This window comes from Rhinatrema bivittatum, chromosome 8 (genome assembly GCF_901001135.1).
Source record: "Rhinatrema bivittatum chromosome 8, aRhiBiv1.1, whole genome shotgun sequence".
NCBI lineage: Eukaryota > Metazoa > Chordata > Amphibia > Gymnophiona > Rhinatrematidae > Rhinatrema > Rhinatrema bivittatum.
The window spans coordinates 139,449,363-139,473,961 of record NC_042622.1 but is presented as its reverse complement, the minus strand read 5'-3'; the positions used below and the strand labels follow the sequence as shown (position 1 = coordinate 139,473,961).

The following is a 24,599-nucleotide window of genomic DNA, read 5'->3' as shown; positions in this document are numbered from 1 at the left end:
ACTCCTTCTTCCAGTCAGCCATCTTCAGCTTCTGCCATGTGCTAATGGAAATCCTTCTTCCAGCCATGCCATTTTATCTTCATCTTCTGCTTCTGTCCTGGGCCGATGGGGAAGGGGGAGTCAAGTGGAGCCAGATGCACGCATACTTACTCTCGTACACATACACTAATATGTTCACTTTCACACCCAGGGCCAGATATTCGTACCTATGCGCAGGCATAGATTTGTGCACACATCTCGGCGCACACAAATCTATGCCTGATTTTATAAATCCCCCCCCCCCCCCCACCACCACCTTTATTTTTTTATTTATGCCTGCCTCCAGATAGGTGTAGGTTGCGCGCACCAGCCAAGTGCCGGCGCCCGATCCCCCGGCACGGCCACTGTGCCAGAGGCCTCAGTCCCGTCCCTGCTGCCCGCCCTGCCCACTTCCCGCCCCTTTTATCGGGCAACGGGACTTATGCGCATCCCGAGGCTTGCGCGCATCCCCGAGTCTATGCAAAATAGGCTCGGCGCGCGCAGGAGCGGGTTTTCGGGGTTACGCGCATAACCCTTTTAAAATCTGCCCCGCAGTCTCATATTCACACTCTCACTCCTCATTCTTTCACACATTCTTACACACTCACACCTTTACTCTTCTCATTCTCCCACGTACACACATTGTCTCATAGTTATGCTTGCTCACTTACTTTACTCCCTCTTCCACACACACATGCCCACCCGCTCTCACACACATGCTCATTCGCACTCTCCTTTCACTTTCTCCTGTTGTGTTCCGCGGCCGCGGACAACCGCAGCCGCGCCCCCCTACCTCACCGCGACAGCGACCCGCCACGGCAACACCAGGGGAGAAGTCTGTTCTCGGTGCCCGTTGTTCCCGCACACCGGCGCGGGCCTCCGGGTTGGCCGCTGGGTCGGGAGCCGTTCATCATCAAAGTGGACGCATCCTCAGAAGGCATAGGGACCATTCTGAGCCAGACTTCAAAGAATCACAAGTTACATCCATGTGCCTTCCTCTCGCGTCAGTTCTCTCCGGCAGAGCGGAACTACACCATTGGCAACAAGGAGCTCCTAGCCATTAAAGTGGCTTTAGAAGAATGGCGTCCTTGGCTAGAGGGAGCACAACACCAGTTTACGGTCTACACGGACCATAAAAACCTTGAGTACCTGCATTGGGCACAGCGACTCAATCCTCGATAGGCACGCTGGGCGTTATTCTTCACCCGCTTTAACTTTTTTCTCCGCTGTAGACCAGCCGGGAAGAATCTCAAGGCCGACGCCTTGTCGCGTGTCTTTGAGACCACAGAGACTTCTGATGAACCGCAGTTCGTCATCGAACCATCACATGTTCTACTGTCCGCCACCACGACCATCTCTCCGGGGAAAACTCTGGTTCCACTGCACCTGCAGAAACAAGTCCTGGCCTGGGCTCATGACTCCCGTTGCTCCGTCCATCCGGGACAATACCGGACGTTACAGACCCTTCACCGATATTATTGGTGGCCAAAGGTCAACAAGGATGTCCGGTCCTATGTAGAGTCCTGCCAGTCATGTGCCCGGCATAAGAGGATTCCAGGTTCGACCCCAGGTTTGCTTCAGCCACTACCAGCTCCCTCGGAACCATGGACCCATCTAGCGACGGATTTCATGGTTGATCTACCGTCATCTAGTGGGAACACTGTTATATGTGTGGTCATTGATCGCTTTAGTAAAATGGCACACTTCGTGCCTCTTCCAGGGTTGCCGTCCGCACCACAGTTGGCCCAGCTGTTTGTTCAGCACATTTTTAGACTACATGGTGTACCAAGGAGTATCCTCTCGGACCGAGGCCCACAATTCACTGCCAGATTCTGGAGGGCCCTCTGCCAGAAGTTCGACGTCACCCTGGACTACACTTCTGCGTACCACCCTCAGTCCAATGGTCTTGTGGAGAGAATGAACCAAACCTTAAAGCAGTTCCTCCGCATCTACGTAAATGAGAAACAGGATGACTGGGCAAGTCTACTGCCATGGGTGGAATTTGCGCTTTTCACACCTTTCCACAGCTACCGGGTCTTCTCCATGAAAAGCAGCCACGCCCGCCGCTTCCAGTTCCCATTTCCGTCACGGCCCCGGTAGCCCAGCTCTCAGCGGATAAACTGCACCACCTGTGGGTCTCCACACGGCGCGCACTGATTAAAGCCAGGCTGGGGGGAAAGAGGTACGCCGATCAGCGACGGAGGCTGTACCCGCCTCTGAGACCTGGTCAAAAGGTCTGGCTGAGCACCCAGTTTATCCGCCTGAAGCTGCCATCAACGCAACTAGCCCCCCGGTTTATTGGGCCATTTTCCATCCTTCGACGGATTGGTGCAGTATCATACCAGCTTCGGCTACCGCCTTCACTCAAGATACAACACGTTCCATGCCTCTGTCTTGAAGCCCCTGGTACTATCTTGGCCTTCCAGTACGCCTCAGACTCCCCAACCTATTGCCTCCGAAGATGACCTTACCTATCAAGTCCGAGAGGTGTTGGATGTGAGGAAACATAGAAAGAAGTGGGAGTACCTGTCAACCTGGGAGGGGTTCGGCCCCGAAGAAAACACCTGGGAGCCATTGGCCAACATCTTAGACCGGGGCTTGCTTGAGCAGTTCCACAGAGACCATCCATCTAAACCCAGGCCTCCGGGGAGGCGCCCTAAAGAGGGGGGTACTGTTGTGTTCCGCAGCCGCGCCCCCTACCTCACCGCGACGGCGACCTGCCGCAGCAACACCAGGGGAGACGTTAGTTCTCGGTGCCCGTTGTTCCCGCAAACTGGCGTGGGCCTCCGGGTTGGCCGCCGGGTCGGGGGCCATCCCTGCTCCTCCCTCGCGGCATCAGGCAGCTCTCCTCCGTGGCCCGATCCAAGATGGCTGCCGCCATCTTAGGCGCAAGGCCACCCCTCCTTCTGAGATTTAAAGGGACCTCACCCCTTTAACTAACCACAGCTGAATCCTATGAGCCAGAGCAGAGGAAGTATATAAGGAGACTTCCTTTGCCTCTTCTTTGACTTGGCAACGTCCTTCCAGCATTGTTAGAGTCTGCTTGCTTCGGTGAGTTTTCTTATGTTTTGGACCCTTGCTTCTTGGTTCCTGTCTTGTCTTAGTGATTCCTGGTTCCTGACTTCGGATTGGCAAGCGGTGATCCCTGGTATGCGACTTCAGACTGGCAAGCGGCGATCCCTTGGTGTGCGACCTCGGACTGGTAAGCGACGACCCTCTGGCACTTGACCTTGGACTTCTTCTGGACCATCATCTCCAAGGGCCCACCTAAGTCCCAGCAGCTCGGGTCTCTATGGGCTCCTACCAGGGGGACCGCGGGCTTCCAGGGGTGAAGCTCCAGTTAGCCCTTGCACCGATCTCTCGACTCCTTGACCTCTCAAAGGTCCACCTAAGTCCCAGCGGTCCGGGTCCCTACGGGCTCCTTCTGGGGGGACTGTGGGCTTCCAGTGGTGAAGACACAGTTCCTCTCCTTGACGTCACGACTCTTAGTCTGCCTCCACAGTCTCCTCAGTCTCCAGTGCCGAGGGTCAGCTGGTCGCATCTTCTGCTCTGCCTCGCCACCCGATGGGAGAACCTACAGATCCACCTCCTCAGGTATACCATCCTCCCATCGATCCAAGGGTTCACAAGCCTGAGCATAACACCTCCTACACAGACACACACTCTGACAGCATGCTCACTCATTCTCTTCCCCTCCAGCCTCATCCTTTAAGCTGATGCTGCCAACTGCATTCCTCCTCCTCCTTTTCTGCTACGGGAGCTGACACTGCCTATTTTTACTTCCTCCCAATCTATATTACATGCTTTTCCAGCCGAGTAGTTCAAAACAAGTTACAAAGTTTGGTACTCAAATCTGGTACAACATAGTAGTTGAAATTGGTTAGTACTATAAAAGGAACAATAGGATGGGAGCTGCAGGAGAGTTCAATGCATGTGCTGTTATACAAGAGTTCAGTTAATTATAAAGCAGAAGGTAAAGTAGAGCATGTTTGGTTAAAGAGAGAACTGTTACTGCTATAAATTACACTGTCAAATATTGTGTTCAGCCAGGTTTTCACCAGTCTTCTGAAGGAGAATAGGTCTGAGTCAAGTCTAATGTGGGGTTATAGAGCATTCCATAGAGTTGGGACATTCCTGCAGAGGTTCTTTTTCTTGTAGTGTTGAAGCACCTTGTTCTGGGGCTGGCACTACTTGGTTGGCTTGTGTCAGGGAGTGTAGTGAGCAGATAGAGGTATTCAGGGTTATGGATATGTTTAGATTGGTCGGCGCTAGACCTTTGAGTGTCTTGAAGGCAAGGATTAGGAGTTTGAATTTGGTAGTATAGGGAGCCAGTGTAAGGTTTTCAGGATGGTTGCTATGTGATTGAATTTATTTGCGTTCATTGTTAGGCGGGCTGCAGTGCTTTGAATCAATTGTAGGTAGTGGTTGAGGGTCTTGAGAATTCCAGCATAAATATAGTTATAATAATTTAGGTGTGATACAACTTAGGCTCAGACAGTAGTTACAAAGGCATTGTCATCCAGAAGTGGGTGAAGGAAATGATGGTAGAAGTAGGCAGCTTTGGTCACTACTTGAATCTGAAGCTTGATGGTTATTTGGGAATCTAGGATGAAGCCTGGGCTTTGGGCTTGGAAACTAAGGGGTAGTGTTATTCCACTAAGGGTCATTGTTGGTTGGGCTGGCTGGGTTCTTGCTACCCGATACATAGTATCTCTGTTTTTTGGGGGTTTAGACTCTGTTTCTTTTGCCTTAGATAGCACACTACTTTATTAAGGAAACCATTGAGGTTAGTGATGGCTGTGTCTTGATTTTCATTGGGTGGGATCAGTAGCTGGATATTGTTGACAAAGAAGTGGTAGACTATATGGTAGTCTTTAATGTTATCTGTGTGTGGATCTGTTGTAGTCTCGATGTTTGGGTTAGGGTTTTTGCTATTAGATTTAGTATTTTGTTATTGAAGAATTGGGCCAGGTGGTCACTGGTATTTGTCTGATTGGCTGTTCTGAGTGAATCCTGCAGCTCATCCAATTGACCCAATTCCTATAACATTCCTTAAACAAATACCAAACCACATAGCCAAACCAATAACAACCATAATTAACCTTTCACTCGACCAAGGCATCTTCCCCGAAAACCTAAAATGCGCCATCATCAAACCTATACTCAAAAAAACCTCATCTCGATGAAACTTATCTAGCTAACTTTAGACCAATATCGAACCTACACTTCATAGCCAAGATCCTCGAAAAAATTGTAAACCGTCAACTAATCGAACACTTGGACTCTCACAATATTCTCTTCCCCGCGCAACACGGCTTCAGAATTTCTCTCAGTATTTAAACACTACTACTCTCCCTCTCAGACAGTCCTCAAAGAACTCGACTGTAATACCTCCTACTTACTCACCCTCCTTGACATATCAGCCGCATTTGATACCGTCAGTCACAAAATGTTAATACACAGACTAAAGGAAATTGGACTTCAAGACACAACGCTCAACTGGTTTAAATCCAATCTATCCAACAGGTTATACAAGGTCAAATTCAATGACACTGAATCCAAGCAAATCCCCCTCTCCCACAGAGTTCCACAAGGCTCTTCCCTGTCCTCCATATTATCCAACATCTACATGACCCCACTATGCAAACTCCTCAACAAAACAGGACTGTTACATTACGTATATGCCGATGATGTACAAATCTTACTCCCAATCAAAGACTCCATCGAACACACACCCATCCTCAATAAAGCACCTACTATCACAACTATCCCTTACTCTCAATCACACTAAAACTGAAATCCTATACATATCCAGCAAACCCACCCCTCCACACAACCTCTTACAAACATAACACTCTCTACAGGATTATGGTACAGAAGATGTACCCAATTAAGAAAGACATCTAGGATACTGTATTGTTTCAAAACACAAAACATATAATTCCATTGATCCCAGCTGAATATTTTTTCTGCACTCAAGCTGACAACTATTCCCAGTGAATTCCTCAGGTAACCAGACCAAAGTGCCTCTAATAGTTTACGAATATTAGTCACTCTATGCCACCCCTTCACAAATCCAGTTTGGTCTGACACCGCTAAAGTGGGAAGGACCAGGCTCATTCATTGAGCTAATATGGAAGCCAATATTTCAATATATGTATTGATCTGCAAAATAGACCTGAAACAATTCTGGATATAGAAGATCTTTACCAGGCATAGGGAATACAGTTATTAATGCTTGATTGGCTTCTGTAGAAAAGAAACCTTTCAGCAAACAACTATTGACCAGATGCAGTAACGGATCAGAAACCAAATATTCAGGGAGATGAAAACTCTATTCAAGTTTCCTCTATTCAAAGCGACGCAGTCAATTCACTTCTTAGTTTATTACCTAGATGGCGCCCTTTTACCTCTGAAGCAGTTAAAATTACTGTAAATGCCACAAATAAAACATCCATTTTGAAGAGAGAAAAAAACCATAAAGTAAATTGATAGCCAACATCCAATAAAAGGGTTTACCCCATAAGAAAAGATGTGTTCGAAAACGAAACTCACAAAGAAAAAGTCATAGACAAGATGTTAGCAAACCAATCAAGTACGAAGCTTTGCCATACAGGAATCAATGTGCTCCTTCAATTGTAGGAAGAAAGTTTTTAATTCATAGGTGATCCTCTGTTTTACTAGAAACCATAAGGCATAACCTTTTCTGTGTAATTCAGAGCATAGTGCAGTAAGATCGATTTCACACTATTATATTCACACTATTATATTCTATAAAATCACGAGAAATTACCCAGCATAGAATCCACTAGCAACGGATGACATAAACACCATGACAAACCTGACTGCATTAACATATACAACTAGACATTCATCCTGTCTCTAGCTTTAGCACACTCCACAGTCTCCTACCTTTCCTCATTTCTACCCCTATAAACATATGTTCACAGTAATGTTTCCATAATGTTTCTCCGGAAGGAAAACCCATGTCACCTCCCACAGTTATGTTTGCGGTAGTAAATCTTTTGTAACTGATGCTATACCTAATCTGTTTGCTATATAAGCGGTTATATATAACCTATTTGTATCTGATGCTATAACCTAGCTCTCAGTGGAAGGGAGTGGGCAGTGGAGTGCCTCAGGGATCTGTATTGGGACCCTTACTTTTCAATATATTTATAAATGATCTGGAAAGAAATACGACGAGTGAGATAATCAAATTTGCAGATGATACAAAATCGTTCAGAGTAGTTAAATCACAAGCAGATTGTGATAAATTGCAGGAAGACCTTGTGAGACTGGAAAATTGGGCATCAAAATGGCAGATGAAATTTAATGTGGATAAGTGCAAGGTGATGCATATAGGGAAAAATAACCCATGCTATAATTACACAATGTTGGGTTCCATATTAGGTGCTACAACCCAAGAAAGAGATCTAGGCGTCATAGTGGATAACACATTGAAATCGGTTCAGTGTGCTGCGGCAGTCAAAAAAGCAAACAGAATGTTGGGAATTATTAGAAAGGGAATGGTAAATAAAACGGAAAATGTCATAATGCCTCTGTATCGCTCCATGGTGAGACCGCACCTTGAATACTGTGTGGTACAATTCTGGTCGCCGCATCTCAAAAAAGATATAATTGCGATGGAGAAGGTACAGAGAAGGGCTACCAAAATAAGGGGAATGGAACAGCTCCTCTATGAGGTTAGGACTTTTCAGTTTGGAGAAGAGACGGCTGAGGGGGGATATGATAGGGGTGTTTAAAATCATGAGAGGTCTAGAACAGGTAGATGTGAATCGGTTATTTACTCTTTCGGATAATAGAAAGACTAGGGGGGCACTCCACGAAGTTAGCATCTGGCACATTTAAAACTAATCGGAGAAAGTTCTTTTTTACTCAACGCACAATTAAACTCTGGAATTTGTTGCCAGAGGATGTGGTTAGTGCAGTTAGTATAGCTGTGTTTAAAAAAGGATTGGATAAGTTCTTGGAGGAGAAGTCCATTACCTGCTATTAATTAAGTTGACTTGGAAAATAGCCACTGCTATTACTAGCAACAGTAGCATGGGATAGACTTCGTTTTGGGTACTTGCCAGGTTCTTATGGCCTGGATTGGCCACTGTTGGAAACAGGATGCTGGGCTTGATGGACCCTTGTTCTGACCCAGTATGGCATGTTCTTATGTTCTAGTTGTATCTGATGTTATACCAATTGGTTACACCTGTAATATGTTGTTATACTTGTAAACCGGAGTGAGGGCCTTTTGCTAAACTTCGATATATAAAAGCTTACAAATAAAATAAATAAATAAGAAACTTACGGCTTTCTGTAAATTTAGCTGAGTAATCATTGACAATCAACAGCTTGTGCCCTTCATATTCTACAGTCCCTTTATTTCCTATATGCATACCAGGTCTTTGACTTAGCATAATTTAAGATTCTAGCAATCATAGACCTAGGCCAGGGTGCATCCTCTTTCCTCACCCCAATCCTATGTGTCCTTTCTACCAAAATAGAATCTGTTTCTAGTGAAATATCAAGGTATTCCAGAAGCCATACTTGCATGAGTTGCAACAGTTCATCATCTTTTACAAATTCTGGGAGTCCTATTATCTGGATGTTATTCCTTCTCCCACGATTCTCTTGGTCTTCAGTTCTCTATATTAGGGCTAAGCTTTTTCTTTCTGAAGGGCTTCTATTTGATTCGCATGCTAATCCTTTGCCATTTCTTGAGCAAGCAGTCTAGTATCCAAGTCTGCAATGTTATTCACATGGCACTCAAAGCTTTTCCAAAAATTTTATTGAGGGAGGATTGCAGTTTGCTTAGTCTGTCATCAATTGCTGCCGAAACGCCCTTGGAAGTTTACTTTATTGGTTCTTCTTTTAAGCCATGGACTGAGGTTCTAATAACAGCTGACATTTTTGTATCAGCGATTTTGTTCCTGTCTTGCAGAAGCCTTGGGGTCTTCTTCGACATGTCTCCAAAAATGTCTAAAGAATCTTCTGTCTTCCACAAGCAAACAAAAAAATCAAAGAAGATCAAACACAATATAGGAGAAAAGCAGCTAAGATAGTGGCACTATGTGCTTTCGATTCACAAAAACAGCTGATTTTTGAGGGCTGCGGTAGAGCTCCTCCAAAGCATGGCTTCTAAGCTGGAATCCATGCTGGAAGTTCTCTCTCCATTGATGTTGTTTAAAGGGTGAGGCTGGTAGGTCTTAGCATGGTACTATAAGAGATGTTACTGATGTAGTGTAGGGATGGTGAGGTTTGTGGTGGTGGGGGAGATGTTGAAGTAGTCTACGCACCTTTTCTCACCCCCTGTGACAGCTACTTTTCTTGTTGTCTTGCTCTGGGTGGGCCCTTGTTGTATGAACAGGTGGCATGATGGGTGCTTACACAAAAAGTCATGACCCTTTGGCACTCACCAATCTACTGTGTTGCTCTTTAAAATGCCAGTCATCAGCAAGTGCAGATGAGGTCAGTGAGAGGTAGGGGGTGGGATCAGGGTGGTCCAGCCTTGGTGGCAGCAGTTAGAAGAGTGGAGGAACAGCAGATCGTCACAGGAGGGGAAGGGGCCCAGGATAGAGATCAGACACCACCACAATGCACCCCTGTAGGAGGTCCTCCCAACACTATGCCAAGCAGTGCCTCCGTGCAGTTTCATAAAGAGCTGGCTGTGAGCGAGCACAGATGAGGTCAGTAGGGGGCAGGATCAGGATGGTCCAGCTTCAGCAGTAGCAGTCAGAGCAGCTGAAGAACAGTGGAAGGTCACAAAGGGGAGGGGGGCCCAGGATGGAGAACTGACACCACCACAACTCATACTTATAAATTAATAAAGTAGCAGAAAACATAAAAATCCAATATAGACTTTTTGGGTTCTCCCCAAAAGTTAGTTTGCAGTCCAGCAAGAAAATACAAAGCTACAGAGTAGTGAAATAAGTTTCAGGGGTCCCATTTTGCCTCCCTTGCCTCCAAGATCTTCTCAGATGAACTGCTGGCTCTTTTGTCCCAATAGCGAATCCCTTGGGTACCTGTAAGTGCTGCAGTCCTTCAATAAAGGCTCTACTCTCTTTTCCTTGAGGCAGATGCCCTCCAAGATCCACACCAGCTTCTCTTGCACAAAACTAAAATATAGCTCCCAACTGCGCTTTCCAACACTTCACTATTGATCCATTGACGCAAAAGTTTTTGCAACGGGTGAAGCTTTTCTCCCATGATAGAAAAAAACAGGAGAAAGCTTTCTGACTCCCACAAAAATGTTAGGAGATATGGGAAACAGGCTCAGTCATTTCTATAATTAGACAAATGGCCTTCCCACTGGAAAAAAAAACCAAGAAGCTAGAGAAAGCTCTCCAGAGAGCTGCCAGCACTCTTACTGCCTCTCTTCCCTGTTCCACAGTGTCGACTCCTTCTATCTTATGGAAACATCTATAAAGATTTTACACAGAGACCCGTTAGGTGATGGACCCTCCCATCAATCACCCCCCCCCCCCCTTTGAATCTCCTATTGCTGGAATGTTACTCTTTCCATTCTATGGTAAAGGCTAGCCAACCCTATGGTTGATAGGCAGCAATTAACAATGCACAGATTTTCTACCTTTCAAATTTATAAGATAAGCAATGGATTTCCCCAAGCCCACCTTAATAATAATTTATGGACTTTTCCTCCAAAAACTTGTCCAAGCCTTTTTTAAACTGAGTATACTAACAGCTTTCACCACATCCTCTGGCAACAAATTCCAGAGCTTAATTATGCATTGAGTAAAACATATTGTCTCCTATTTGCTCTAAATGTACCACTTAGAATTCATTGCATAAATAAGAGCTTTTTGTTTTCATACAGAAACTGTTTCCAAGATCATAGCTTACTATGGTAGGTGATTATAGCATTCTCTTACAGTAAAACTTGTTATTCAAAAGTGTGGTAAACCTCCTTTAAATCTCTAGTTTGTGTCCTTGTATCAGCTGCAACTGCTTCTTACATGTGCAATTACCAAAATAATTTTTTATACTTGTCTGATATTTTGCACCAATCGCTAAAGTGATCAAAGGAGATCATGGGTAACAGGCAGCAAGAAACTCCCTAAGAGGAAGGGCAGTAACTGTGCTGTTCATGCATGATGCTTTACAATAAACCAGAGCTGAAAATATAAAGAAATGGTTTTGCAATACTTGGTACTCCTGCCTGCACCCAAGATACTTGTTTGAAGCTGACATCAACTGAAGCTAAAAGGTGAATTTTAAAAGCCCTACGTGCGTCAAAGCCAGGAGATATGCACATGTCTCGGGCCAGCACACACCGCTCAGATTTTAAGATACATTTTATTAGGATAAGGAATATTTAGAAATACAAGTCTGGGCTGCCCTGGTAGCTCAGCAACAAATGTTGTGTGGAAGACTTGGGTTTTATTCCACCTTATTTAGCTATTTGCTGTTCTAAGTGGATTACGACTGAACATAAACAATAAAAATCAGAACATAAAAACATACAAAGGTAAATCAATATTGTTCATTGGTGACTCCTAGTGACTGGAACTAGGGTACATATCTACTGGTTTCTGGAGGGAATGTTACCAAGGAAAAAAGGGGGGAATTGGATTTAGACAACTAGGTGCATGTGTATCTTTCAACCATAGGGCTACTGAATATTTCCCACTTAGGGGCTAATGCAATACAGTGCGCTCAGCCGAGCAGTTGGACGCAGGTTGTATAGGCGCCTCTACAACGCGCACCCAATGCGGAGTGAAACTAATAACGCTCATCACATGCAAATGCACGTGAATGAGCCTATTAGCTATTCACTCTCAATGCAAGAAAAAAATGTGCGTCTAGGACGCACATTTTTGTGATCAGAAATTAATGCCTGCCTGAGCAGGCATTAATTGCTGAGTGTTCCTTAAACAGTAGGAGGCAGTACAGAAAAGCAGAAAAAACTGCTTTTCTGTACTGCCTCCTACTTAATATTGTTGCAATATTAAGTAGGAGAAAAAATCTTTAATAAATGAACTAAAAAAAGTGAAAAAAAAAGCGCTGGCAGTCGGGTGCAGGAAACGGATGATGCTCTCAGGCTCCTGTTATAAAGGAGGTGCCAGTGGCACGCAAACGACCCTAGCGCCTTCTTGATAATGCGACCCCTAATTTACCGTAAATATTGCATGGCGCCCCCGGGAGGGGCGCCTGGGGGCATATTAGGAAAGCGGGCGCTGACTGTTCAGCACCTGCTTTCTGCACATAAATATTGCATTGACTCCTTAGTGACTTCAGCTGCACCTGCCTGAGAAAACCCAGAAGTTGGTGTACTCAGTTCTCCAAAGACCTGAGTCAGGGGAAATTTTCATTAATCATAGATTACATTGCAAAATGCATGGCCACCCAAGCTTACTGGAAGGTGAAGTAGTGGAGCTGGGTGTGTGTTATAGAATGTAGGTACATGGGATTTGCAAGAGTGTCTCTTGACTGTAGGGATATATCTTATCTTGCTACTACGTTTGTAGTATTAATTTTACAACTGCTCCTCTCTTTTCAGGACCAGGGATCTCTTCCTATGCTGATAACCCACCTCAGGCTGGGGAAAGTTTGAAGACCTGCCTGGACGAGGCCATGACCATCATCCCCGCCAAGCAACAGAAAGAAACACCCACCCTTCTTGGGGCTACTGCAGGCATGAGGCTCCTCAGGTACTCTAATATTATTCTGTAACACATAAGGTGCCTCAGCTACTCTGGTATTATTCTGAGTGTTTTAAACACGGGGGGGGAGGGGGCAATATTCAAAGATGTTTAGCCGGATAACTCACAAGTTATCCAGCTAAACAGCAACTTTTTGAATATCAGGGTCTCATCCAGCTAGATTTTAGCCAGATAAGTTATTATCCGGCCCAAATCTGGCTGGATAAAAAAGACATGTTCCGGGGTGACCCTGAGTTTATCCAGCCATCTTAGCTGATTTTCAGTTGTATCCAGCTCTAAACCTGGATTTACTCAGCCGTGATTTTTTTTAATCATGGGAGGGGCCCCAATATCACGGTGGGGGGGGGGGATACCTGCAATATTTTTCTCCTCCCCCGAAAAATATCACAGCTGTATTGCTGTGTTGCTTTGCCTTGTGATAAAGATCTGTGAAACAAAGCAACATGGCTAAGGCAGCCCCTAATGCACCGGGCCACCATTGCCTTAAAGGGCCCTGCTAGGCCAAAAACATTTGTCGCCAAAAGTAAAACAAGGTGCCCAGGGTCTTCCTTGCCCTCCCCCCCACCTCTTCCCACCTTGGGGCCACCAGATAAGATGCCCCATCATCAAAAGTACAAAGAAATAGAAGTGTCAGTTCACACGACGACAACCACTCCCCCTCAACCCCATCCACATAAAATAAATATAGGAACAAAGATGCTCCCCCATACCCCCTTCCTCCCAACCTCCAAGTTTTCAAAACCTGTTTTTTGGGTTGATAGTGCCTGGACCTTGCCTCAGTCATGTGACAGGGGCAAGGCCTAGTTGACGCTATTTTGGAAAATGTCTTTATTTGAGGTAATGGGGTGGGGATCTTCTATCAAACAGGGTTTTTTGGTCTTGGGGGAAGGGGGTCCTGGGAGCCCATCTTTGTTCCTGTGACAATGCAAAGGGATATGGGGGTGGAAATTCTTGACCCACTATTTATTCAGTGTGGATGGGGTTTGTAGACATGGCATTGTCATGCTAAATGGCACTTCTATTTTTTGAATTTTGGTGATGGGGCTACCTTGATTGGTGGTGCCAGGGTTGGGAGGGGGCTTAAGGGAGACCCCCCAGCCCGGGGCGACCCTGAGTTATTTTGTATTACTTTTGGCGGCAAGTTTTTGTTAACTCATTGGGCCCTTTAAATCTACCTTGGGAGCATTGGGACCCACATTAGGGTCTCAATGTTTCCATGGTATATTAATGTTTTTAGGAAAGGTGTAGCTAAAATAACATGGCTGACTAATTTCTAAGTCAGCCACGTTATTTTATTTACATAGGATTTCCTATGCATGAGCTACTTTGCATGGATTTGCAAAATTCATGCATGCAAATGCCATGAAAAACAGCTCATTGAAATAAAGGCAGGTTTCAGGCCAAATTTATGTGCGATATCGCAAATAAAACGCAATATTGCTGTGATAGGGCTATATCGTGCAATATACTCTGTTTAACACGTGTTATAACCCTAATGCAGCATGATTAATCTCCCCCTAAATTAGCTTAATAATTTTGGTAGGGTTAACTCAGAGCTAGGGTGGACATGAGCATTAGCAAGAGGCCTGGTTAGAGAGGCTTATGTTAGCCAGGTTAAGGACTGTTGGCCTATTCCCTGCTTTGAGCAAGTATGCAGAAAAGACTTCTGGATAATGTGATGAACACAGTTACCAGAAGAGGAGAATTATATCTAGCAGCTTCAAGGTCATTTGGCATGGAATATGGAGCTCTAATAACCACCTGCAAAAAGATATTTCCTCCAACATGCTAACAAGCTACATGTTTAACTTAAAGACAGTGTATAATTCAAGAAAGAGAGATGGTCTCCCTGCAAATATCTCTCTCCCTTGTCTTCTGGAGAAGATAACTACTGAAAGAAAACAGCAAAGCATGGTGTCACAGTCAGCAGCTCGCAGGATGGCCCCGTGAGCCACCTCACTCACCCCCAACGCAGCATCAGCTCCTCCGTGGCCAGGACACTGCCTCCTGTGACTGGCTGCATCGCGCAGCTCGAGCATTGATGCTGTGGCTGGACACCGCCATCTTCTATCTCCTCTGGGCCTTTCCCTTAGGTGCGCATGTGTGGTATGTGTCTATATTTAAAGGGCCTTTGGCGGGAAAGGCATCATGGCGCCCAGTCATGTCAGCAGAGCTTCCCTGCTTAAGAGAGGCCCATTGTCTCAGCAACGGGTCTCCTGCCTAGCAGCAGTGTGTGTTTCCACAGCATTCCAGTGTTCCTGATTCCTTGCCCCGACCTTGGCCTGTCTCCAACTCCATTAGTCTGCTGCCTGTATTGACCCTAGTGTGCCTCTGGACTCTGACTCTCTTCACCGCCCTAAGGACCCATCTAAGTCCTGCCAACCGCCAGAACCCCAAGGGCTCAACCTGCAGGAAAAGCAGCTGGTATAGGTGAAGCTCCCTAATGTCCCGCTACAGGGTGTGTTCCACAAGCTGCCAGTGCAATCTGGTAAGTTTACCTATGAGGCTGTGTCAACTACGCCGCAGCACGAAGAGCTCACAACCCTGCTTCCCATCATACATGGATCAAAGAATCTCTACTGCTAATTGGAAAGATAAGAGAAAATATTCCGGCCTTGGACACAGTTCAGACTGTGAACCAGAGAGCTCTAATAATGTATGTCTGAAAATGACAGTAGCATCAGAAAATAAAGCAGCAGCATCAACGGCAACCAACAACTGACCGGACACCGACATTCCTGTTTCCTTCGCTTCTGGCCAAAGTGGGAATCAGCTGGTGTTACGCTTGGGCTCCAGTCAGGAGTCGTGAACACCACCCAGCAGGGTGGCTCCAGGTGGAGAGAGACAGGAATGGCTAGAAACAGTGTCTGGTTCCAGGCTGGGTCAGGGCAGGCAGCAAGTAGCAGTGTCTGGGTCCAGGCTGGGTCAGGGCAGGCGGCAAGTAGCAGTGTCTGGGTCTAGGCTGGGTCAGGGCAGGTGGCAAGTAGCAGTGTCTGGGTTCAGGCTGGGTCAGGGCAGGCGGCAAGTAGCAGTGTCTGGGTTCAGGCTGGGTCAGGGCAAGGCAGGTCAGAAGGCCCGTAGGCCACACACACACACAGAAGGCCCGTAGGCCACACACCGTAAGCAAGGCAAGGCAGAGAAGGCCCGTAGGCCACACACACACAGAAGGCCCGTAGGCCACACACCGTAAGCAGGGCAAGGCAGGTCAGAAGGCCCGTAGGCCACACACACACAGAAGGCCCATAGGCCACACACCGTAAGCAGGGCAAGGCAGAGAAGGCCCGTAGGCCACACACACACACACAGAAGGCCCGTAGGCCACACACCGTAAGCAGGGCAAGGCAGGTCAGAAGGCCCGTAGGCCACACACACACAGAAGGCCCGTAGGCCACACAAGGCAAGGCAAGGAATAAGGCCCGAAGGCCGCGCAAGGCAAGGCAAGGAATAAGGCCCGAAGGCCGCGCTAGGCAAGGCAAGGCAAAGCAAGGAATAAGGCCCGAAGGCCGCGCAAGGCAAGGAATAAGGCCCGAAGGCCGCGCAAGGCAAGGCAAGGAATAAGGCCCGAAGGCCGCGCAAGGCAAGGCAAGGCAAGGTCCAGGGACCAAATGCACAGCAAGCAAGGAAGGCTAGAGCAGGGCGCCCAGGCGAGCTCGATGCCGAAGCACTGAGGGAACTGTCAGGCAGGGTTATAAGGGACAGCCCAGAACATAGAGAGGAGAAGGGAGATGGACTGGGCCTGTCAGGAGATCCAGCTCTAGAGGGACCCCTGGTGGTGAGGCGGTTGCACAGCAGCCATAGCTGTAACAGCTGGCTTGAGTGAAAGATAACTCCTATTCCGTTAGGAAGTTAGGTCTGGAAAGATGTTTCTGAGTGGAGCTGGCTTACCATAGGTTCTAATTATGGGCTTTGTTTATATACCAGGGTTATAATAAATATTATAGTACCACTGGTTGATCTATCCTATATCTATATCCTGCTGGTCAGATTACTGGTTCTAACAATTTTTGACCTGCATGTGTGGCCTTGTGTGACTGGATAACTTGCCACTAAAAAAGATATCTGGTTAAGAGGCACTGTTATTTAATAAAAAAACAAAAATTAAGTATGGGCCTATGGTCTGATTTCTCCCCCCCCCCCCCCCCCCCCAAATATTAAATAAAAGGCTCTGCCAGGCTGAAACCCTCCCACAAGTCAAACACCCCACTCCTTGCCTGGTATTTTTTGTGTCTTAATCTGGCTGTCTCCTGCCCCCCTCCATGTCTTTGTTAGCCAGACCCCTGCCTTAGACCCCCATACCCCTCTCCCTCAGGTCTGTAAAACCTTGACTGGGAATGAGGTATTTTCTTGCATTGGAAGAGCAATGCAGGAAGCGCTGGAAGCAGTTAAAATGCCTCATTCCCAGCTGGATGTCCACAGATCCGTGGTCTAGCTTACAAAGACGTGGAGGTTAGTAGAGGGGGGTAAAGGGGGCAGGAGGAAGCCAGATTAAGCAAAATAAAAAATAGTTTTTATCCACACCAGAATGGTTTCAGGAGGCGAGGGTCATCTTGGCATGTCAGCGCCATTTATGTTGCATTTGCATTTAGTTGGAGGGGGGGGGGGTCAGGAGATCAGGCTGCAGACCCGCACTTACCTTTAAAAAATACCCACTGTCAGTTAACCAGATAACTTTTGAAGATCTCCGGTAAAGTGAAAAGTTATTAGGCCACACAAGGCCGGATAACCAGTTATATTTAAACATAGCCAGTTTGCAACTATATGTAGCCGGATAGCTTTAGGCAAGTATATTCACTGGGACATTTATCTGGCTAAATTGGCTGGGTAACTTGTCCGCTTGCCAGCTTACTGAATATGGACCTCAAGACTACTAAGACACTGTTAGTATTAATCTGTGTGTGAAATCTGAGTCTGGTAATTATTCAGAGTGGGATAGTTATTTTTCCCACCTAAAAAAGAGCCTATTTTCCAGTGACCTTGATAACCTATGAACTTTCCATTTTGATGGATATGATGTATATTTTGGATTTGTGTACAGTCTGCCTATATATAGAATCCAGTGGGACAAGATTGAAAAGATGTACACATGGAGTACAAAAGTTCCAAGGGCGTTCTTCACTTCCAGCACTTATTCATTCCCCCCCCCCCCCCACCCCACCCCAAAACACACACTCAGACCTTCTATCAAAACAGACAGTTTTGAAAACATCCTTCAAAGGGTACTTTTATCTTTGGGCTTTACACCTGTTCTTAAAGGAAAAGTATGTGTGACCTTTCCCTTTAAAATTGCCTAGGGAAAAAGTACTTGCAGAGATTTGCAACACCTTTTTTCTGTGGATACTTTTTTCTTTGAACACAGTGGGATGGATTTTAAAAGGCTTTCGCGCATAATATACGCGCGTAACCCTTTAAAACCCCTCCTGCGCGCACCAAGCCTATTTTGCATAGGTTCGACGACACGCGCAAGCCCCAGGACGCGCGTATGCCCCGGGGCTTGAAAAAAGGGGTGGGGGTGGGGTGGTCCAGGGGCAGGGTGGGGCCGGAGCCTCCAGGCACAGCGGCCATTTGCTGCTGTGCCTGGGATCGCAGGCCGGCCATCGGCCGGCGAGCGCAACCTACACCTGCCCAGAGGCAGGAACAATTTATAGGATAAAGGTAAGGAGGCGGGTTAGGTAGGGGAAGGGAGGGTAAGGTTGGAGGGGTGGAGGGAATGGAGGAAGGCTGCGCGGCTTGGCGCGCGCAAGTTGCACAATTGTGCACCCCCTTGCGCGGCCGACCTTGGATTTTATAACATGCACGCGCCTGTGCGCACATGTTATAAAATCGGGCGAACATTTGTGTGCGCCGGGTTGCGTGCACACCCGTGCGTACCTTTTAAAATCTGGCCCAGTGTATCTAGTTTTGTAAATGTAAAACTAGGTATGTCGTTTCATTTCCCAACCTAACTCCACTGTTGGAAACACTTCTGCTGTATGCCTGAACTTTTACCCGCGAATAGGATGGTCACTTTTCAGAAAGCCCGCTTACCAGGTAAACAGCCCTTTACATGGACGAATAGCTTTTGAAAATCGCCCTCTTGAACTAAATACTATGCTATATACAGATCACCTATTAAAACTCAAGATCCTGATGGAATCTTCTCTTCCTTTAGTCACCAGAATAAGACAAAAGCAAATCTGGTCTTTGAAGAGGTCTCCAAGACTATCAAGCAGTACCCTGTGGATTTCCGTGGAGCACGCATCCTTTCTGGGAATGAGGAAGGATCCCTGGGTTGGGTTACAGTGAACTATCTCCTTAACACCCTCATTGAGGTCAGTAGTATGGCCAGATAGCAGTAGAAGAATGAGTCTAACTTGCTAAATGCTGCCATTCGTGATGATTTGGAAGTACCAAAAAGAATCTTGATAACATGAGTTTAACTGGGAAACATCATGGTGACTCACCAATTATTCAACTGGCCTTAATCAAAAGCATGAATAATGTTTAACTGAGTCATCTTAAAATCCTATTTTAATTTTGAAAAAAAGTTATGAAAATTTAATCCTGGGGGAATTCTGCGCTACTGCGGAGCACAGAATATGCGCAGAATTCCTCTCCTGCGCAGAATTTCCATTTTCTGCTCAGAAATTCCAGTTGCTGCACTGAATTTGGATCAGGCCCCAGCATGCCGCAAGCGGACCCCATCCTGCTGGCAAAGATGGAGCAGACCCCAGCATAGCGTGAACGGAGCCCATCCCACTCGCAGCAAAGGAGCAGGCCCTGGCGAGCCATGTCTTGGCGAAGGAGCAGGCCCTGGCATGCTGTGTCACGGGAAGAGGGAGAAGGCTCTGGCATGTTGCATTGCAGCAAAGAGGAAGAAGGCCCCAGCTGCCATGTCATGGCAAAGAGAGAGAAGACCCGGTGTGCCGCAAATGGAGCTCATCCCGCTCGTAGCAAAGATGGTGCAGGTCCTGGTGTTCCACGAGTGGAGCCCATCTCACTCGTAGCAAAGATGGAGGTACAAGTCCCGGTGTGCCGCGAGTGGAGCAGGACCCAGTGAGAGTGAGTCGGTGTATAGTAGGGGTGTGCATACATTTTTTTTTCATTTTTTCATGTTTTCGGGTCCGGGGTGGGCCATTTTGGTCCACTCCCTAGATCGTAAAACTTTTTTCGTCAAATTTCGGGAAAACAAAAAAAATCCCACCCCAACCCTTCAGATTTAATTAACTACAACCCTCTAACCCTCTCGACCCCCCCCCCCCCCCCAAGACTTGCCAAAAGTCCCTGGTGGTCCAGCGGGGGTCCCAGGAGCAATCTCCCACTCTCGGGCCGTCTGCTGCCAGTAATCAAAATGGCGCCGTGGCCCTTTGCCCATACCATGAAACAGGGGCTACTGGTGGCATTGGTTGGCGCCTGTCACATGGTAGGTGCAATGGATGGCCCGCGCCATTTTTAAGATGACGCCAGCCGTTCATTGCTCCTACCATGTGACAGAGGCCGGCCAATGGCACCGATAGCCCCTGTCACATGGTAAGGTCAAAGGGCCACCAGCGCCATTTTGATTACTGGCAGCCGACGGCCCAAGAGTAGAAGATTGCTCCTGGGACCCCTGCTGGACCACCAGGGACTTTTGGCAAGTTTTGGGAGATCGGGAAGGTGGGGGGGTTGTAGTTAATTAAACTTGAAGGGTTGGAGTGGGTTTGGGTTTTTGTTTTTTTTTAAATAAATGTGCCCTTTCTCCCCCCCCCCCCCCCCCCAAAAAAAAAGAAAAAAACGATAGGAAAACCACAAGACATTTTGTGGGTTTTCCTTTCATTTTGTTCACTGCCCGAAATGCAACGAAAAAGGAAATATCGTCTTTATTACCTATTTCGTTGCAAACGAATGCACACCACTAGTGTGTAGATGTTGTTTTGTGTGAGAGACTGCAAGGCTGTATGTAGAAGTGTGTGAGTGTGTGTAGGACTGCGAGCCTGTGTATAGGGGTGAATGTGTGTGTGTGTGAGAGAGCATGAATGAGCATGTGTGTGCGTGTGCCAGAGAGAGGGTGTCTTTGTGAGGAGATTGTGAAGAAATGTATATATGTGTGAGAGATCGGAAGCTGGTATGCATGAAAAAGGGAGTGTGTGTATGTAAGGGACTGAGGGTGCTTGTTTGTAAGAGATGTTTATGTGAAAGGATGTGTATGTGAGAGAGAGAGGGGGAGTCAATGTGCAGGGGTGTGTGAGACAGAGAGCGAAAGGAAGTCTGTGTGAGGTGGTTGTGTGTGTGTGTGAGAGAGAGAGAGGGAGCCTGAGAGAGTCAGAGGGAGTCTGTGTGAGGGGCAGTACTGAGAGGAGGGGTCAAACTCTGAGAGTGGAGATAAAGTGGAAGGGCTTGAGCCTAGTAGGAAAGGGGAGAGATAGTGGAGGGTGGAGGAATTGGGGGGGGGGATCTGAGAAGGCAAAGTGAAAGGAGTCTGGCCAGGGGAGCAGGGAGAGAGAGTGGAAGGGACATTCTTACAATGTACTTCTAGGGAAATTCTGCTCAAAATATCTAAAACCCTGCATTTTAAGTAATAACATTGTCTGTATTACATTTTAAATTAATTACTTAAAGATTGTCATGTATGTTGTGTTATTTTGATCAATATAAAGTATGCAGAATTTTCAGTTTTGGTATGCAGAATTTTCAATTATTTTGCTCAGAATTCTCCCAGGAGTAAAAACTGCATCACCTTGATAGAATAAGCTGTGGCTTACTAAAGATGTCATTTTTTAAATACATAAAAAAACATTGGGAAAACCAGACCGTGATGCCATCAGCTACATATATAGAGCTTTGTTCTACAGTGAAAGGTTGATAACTTAGCTTTGAACTTCTAGTGGACTGAACTATACAGCTATGACTTTGGAGGTGAGAGAGCTGAAAATTTGGTTTACAAAACTCTCTTGGTAATACTATTGTTTTCATTGTGAAATGCCAGGTTGGAAAGAAACTGTTCCTTTAATAAGGGAACTGAACCATGTTGTCTACTTCTGTCTCTTGGGAAATGCAGTCATTTTGTGAGCTCAACTTGTAATTTGCCAAAGTTTTGTAATTTGTATTTATGAAATTGTATTCCCATATGTTTTAAACTCCTCTGGATTGTCCTACAGACTAAAACAGCAGAATTTAGGTATAAGATTATGTCGAGAACTCCACAGGAATATTCCCATATGGGTTGCTGTTATGGTGATGTCCTGGCTTTATAAGAACCAGGGACACCATTTTGTAGTGTGGATTTTTGAGTTGAACTTTGAGGAGTCAGGATGGAGTTTTTCCTGCTTCTGGTTTTGTTCATTTTATTTGGAAGGGAGTACCCTTGGACTCTAAGCAATAAGGTTTGGGTCAGATGGAAAAAAGAATAACTCATCTTCTCTTTTTGAGCAAATGCTTTTACTTCTTTTTGGATTTTGCTTTGGAGGAAATTTTATCCACCCTTCCTTTATCTTTTGTTGTTTACGGAATCCTAACAGGTCAATTTTAAAAGGAGTGCACATGCAACCATAACCGCACGTATTTGGCACGCGAGCAAAAATATGCTTAATTTTATATCATGCATGCTAGTACACGTGTATCATTTAAAATATCCCTACCGCTCATACTCACACAAGTGGCCATGGGGTGGAGAGAGGGAAAGAGAGAGAATCTGACACTTTATATATCTCCCACTACAGACCCTTGCACCCTAGGCAAACCAATGTAATATCGTGCCCCCCCCCCCAAAAAAAAAAAACCTCACCCTGAGTTGAAGATGCCCCTCTTAGAGTGGAAGATATAGAGAGTGTCAGATTGTCTTTCTAACAGAGTCTCTTTCTCTCTCTCTCTCTCTCTCTTTCCTTCCCTCCCCCCCCCCCCCCCCCCAGTGTTTAGGATCCCTCTGGCCCAAAATCTCCAGACTTGCGCCTCATTGGGACCAGTAGTAAAAATATGCAGATAACATGCTGCATATTGCCATGTAGAGCCTGGCAAAAGTTGGAGGTTATGTGTGTAATTCTTGGTCCCATGCTACGCCCCTTTTTTGCCTCCTTATTCTTGACGTGCGTACTTCCCAGCTTCTTAAAATTCACGTTGCTTGCACGCAGCCCACATACTCATGTATGGAGCTGTTTTGCTGATCACGGCCCGAAGAATCTCTACTCCTCTTTGCTGCAAGCGGCTCTGCTCATGGCACCACTTGGCTGCTCTTTGGCACCCCTAAAGGTCGGTGCCATAGGCAACTGCCTAAGTTTGCCTAATGGACGTGCCGGCCCTGGGTTTCATGAAGTTAGCATGGGGCACATTTAAAACTAATCGGAGAAAGTTCTTTTTTACTCAACTGTGACGGGGTCACTGTGCTAGACTAAGATAGGAATAAGAAAGCTAGGAACCAAAGATTCAAGGGAAAGGGGGGGAAGGAAAATAGAGCAACACCAGGCTAGAGATGTCCCTTGGTTCCTTCCCCCGGATGTTAAAAGGACAGAGGAACCACAGGTGTGGGGGATTAAGGGTGGGACCTCCCCAGAGCCAATCAGTGGGCAGAGGAGGAGGAGTTTCCCCATGATAAAAAGGACTCCCTAGTAGAGCAGTCTCAGTCTCCTGCCGGGGACTGAGGAGGAAGGAATGGGCTACCGGGCTGCTCTGGGAAACTTGGACACTGGATATCCCCGACGGTGTGAAGGACTGCAACCACTATCACAAGGAAGGTGAGCGTGGGGACTTCTGTTGTTTGGACATACAACAAGGATACTTTGCCTGGAGAACTGCCGGTGGGTGGCTGTATCTCTGGGGAAGTGTTGAGTTCCCAGAGGTACGGAGGGAGGTGGCAGTTAGGCCTAGTGGGGCTGGACTTTGAACTATGGACTTTGAGAAGGATTTCTGAAGCCAGTGGTTGGAAAGTGAGTTGCTGGTTCAGTGGGGAAGGCATCTGCCTTCTAGCCAGGTGGTGAGGGTTCAAATCCCACCTGAGGACTTGTAAGATAAATATGGCTAAATTGCTATTTTGAGTTTCCAAGGGACCAGGGAAGCTCAGGCAGGGATTGGATCCCGGGATCAGACGCAAGCGGCAGGATACAGACCGGTGGAAGCATCACATCAATGCACAATTAAACTCTGGAATTTGTTGCCAGAGGATGTGGTTACCATTACCTGCTATTAAGTTCACTTAGAGAATAGCCACTGCCATTAGCAATGGTTACATGGAATAGACTTAGTGTTTGGGTACTTGCCAGGTTCTTATGGCCTGGATTGGCCACTGTTGGAGACAGGCTGCTGGGCTTGATGGACCCTTGGTCTGACCCAGTATGGCATGTTCTTATGTTCTTATATAAAAAACAAAAGCTCCAACTTGGATTAATTGGGTGGCTGTGCCTCCCCAGGTATTGGTCCCTGAATTGCTCCCTCCAAGTAACTCAAGCTGATTGCTGTCACCTGCCAATGTAAGGACATTATGTAAAGGTACCACCACTGAAAAATGAAACGACACAGGATGGCAGGAAAAGTGAATTCACCAGGCCTAGGCCAGGGCCATCTGACTTAGTGGGCTGAGAGTGAAGACTGTCCCACACCAAACGCCACTGAGACCCAGACTTAAGGCCTGCCAAAGAGGTGCACCCCACTTCCAGAGCAGCCAAGAGGTTAACTGGCCAAAAGCATACCCTACAGCTTACTCCTGCTGGGGCAGAAAAACTGGAGTCTCCCGGTCCACTCAGGGAAGCCCTACAGGTGACTGTTTGGGACTAGAGCTGTCAGATTAGGTGGACAGAGAGACCTAACTCTTCCAGACCTTATTCAGAACTGTTTTGAGAAATCTCGTTGGAAAAACTTATAATCAAATGGCCGGAGGTATGGCTGGAAGTCTGAATAAGGCCAGACTAGATTTTATTACCTGACCAGCAATTCCATGAAGCT

At 46.6% G+C, this 24,599-nt stretch overlaps 1 protein-coding gene across 5 annotated transcripts in view; it reads left to right on the top strand.

Moving 5' to 3' along the window:
• ENTPD8 (ectonucleoside triphosphate diphosphohydrolase 8) overlaps positions 1 to 24,599 on the top strand; it is a 185,284-nt gene that overhangs the window by 125,249 nt on the left and 35,436 nt on the right. For all 5 annotated transcript variants that reach the window (XR_003858122.1, XM_029611575.1, XM_029611576.1 and 2 more), the window contains 2 exons: positions 12,551 to 12,701; positions 18,862 to 19,021. Coding sequence is in view for 4 of the 5 variants with exons in the window: in XM_029611575.1 (XP_029467435.1) it covers positions 12,551 to 12,701; positions 18,862 to 19,021 (311 nt within the window). In the remaining variant the exon portion in view is untranslated. The remainder of the gene's footprint in view (positions 1 to 12,550; positions 12,702 to 18,861; positions 19,022 to 24,599) is intronic.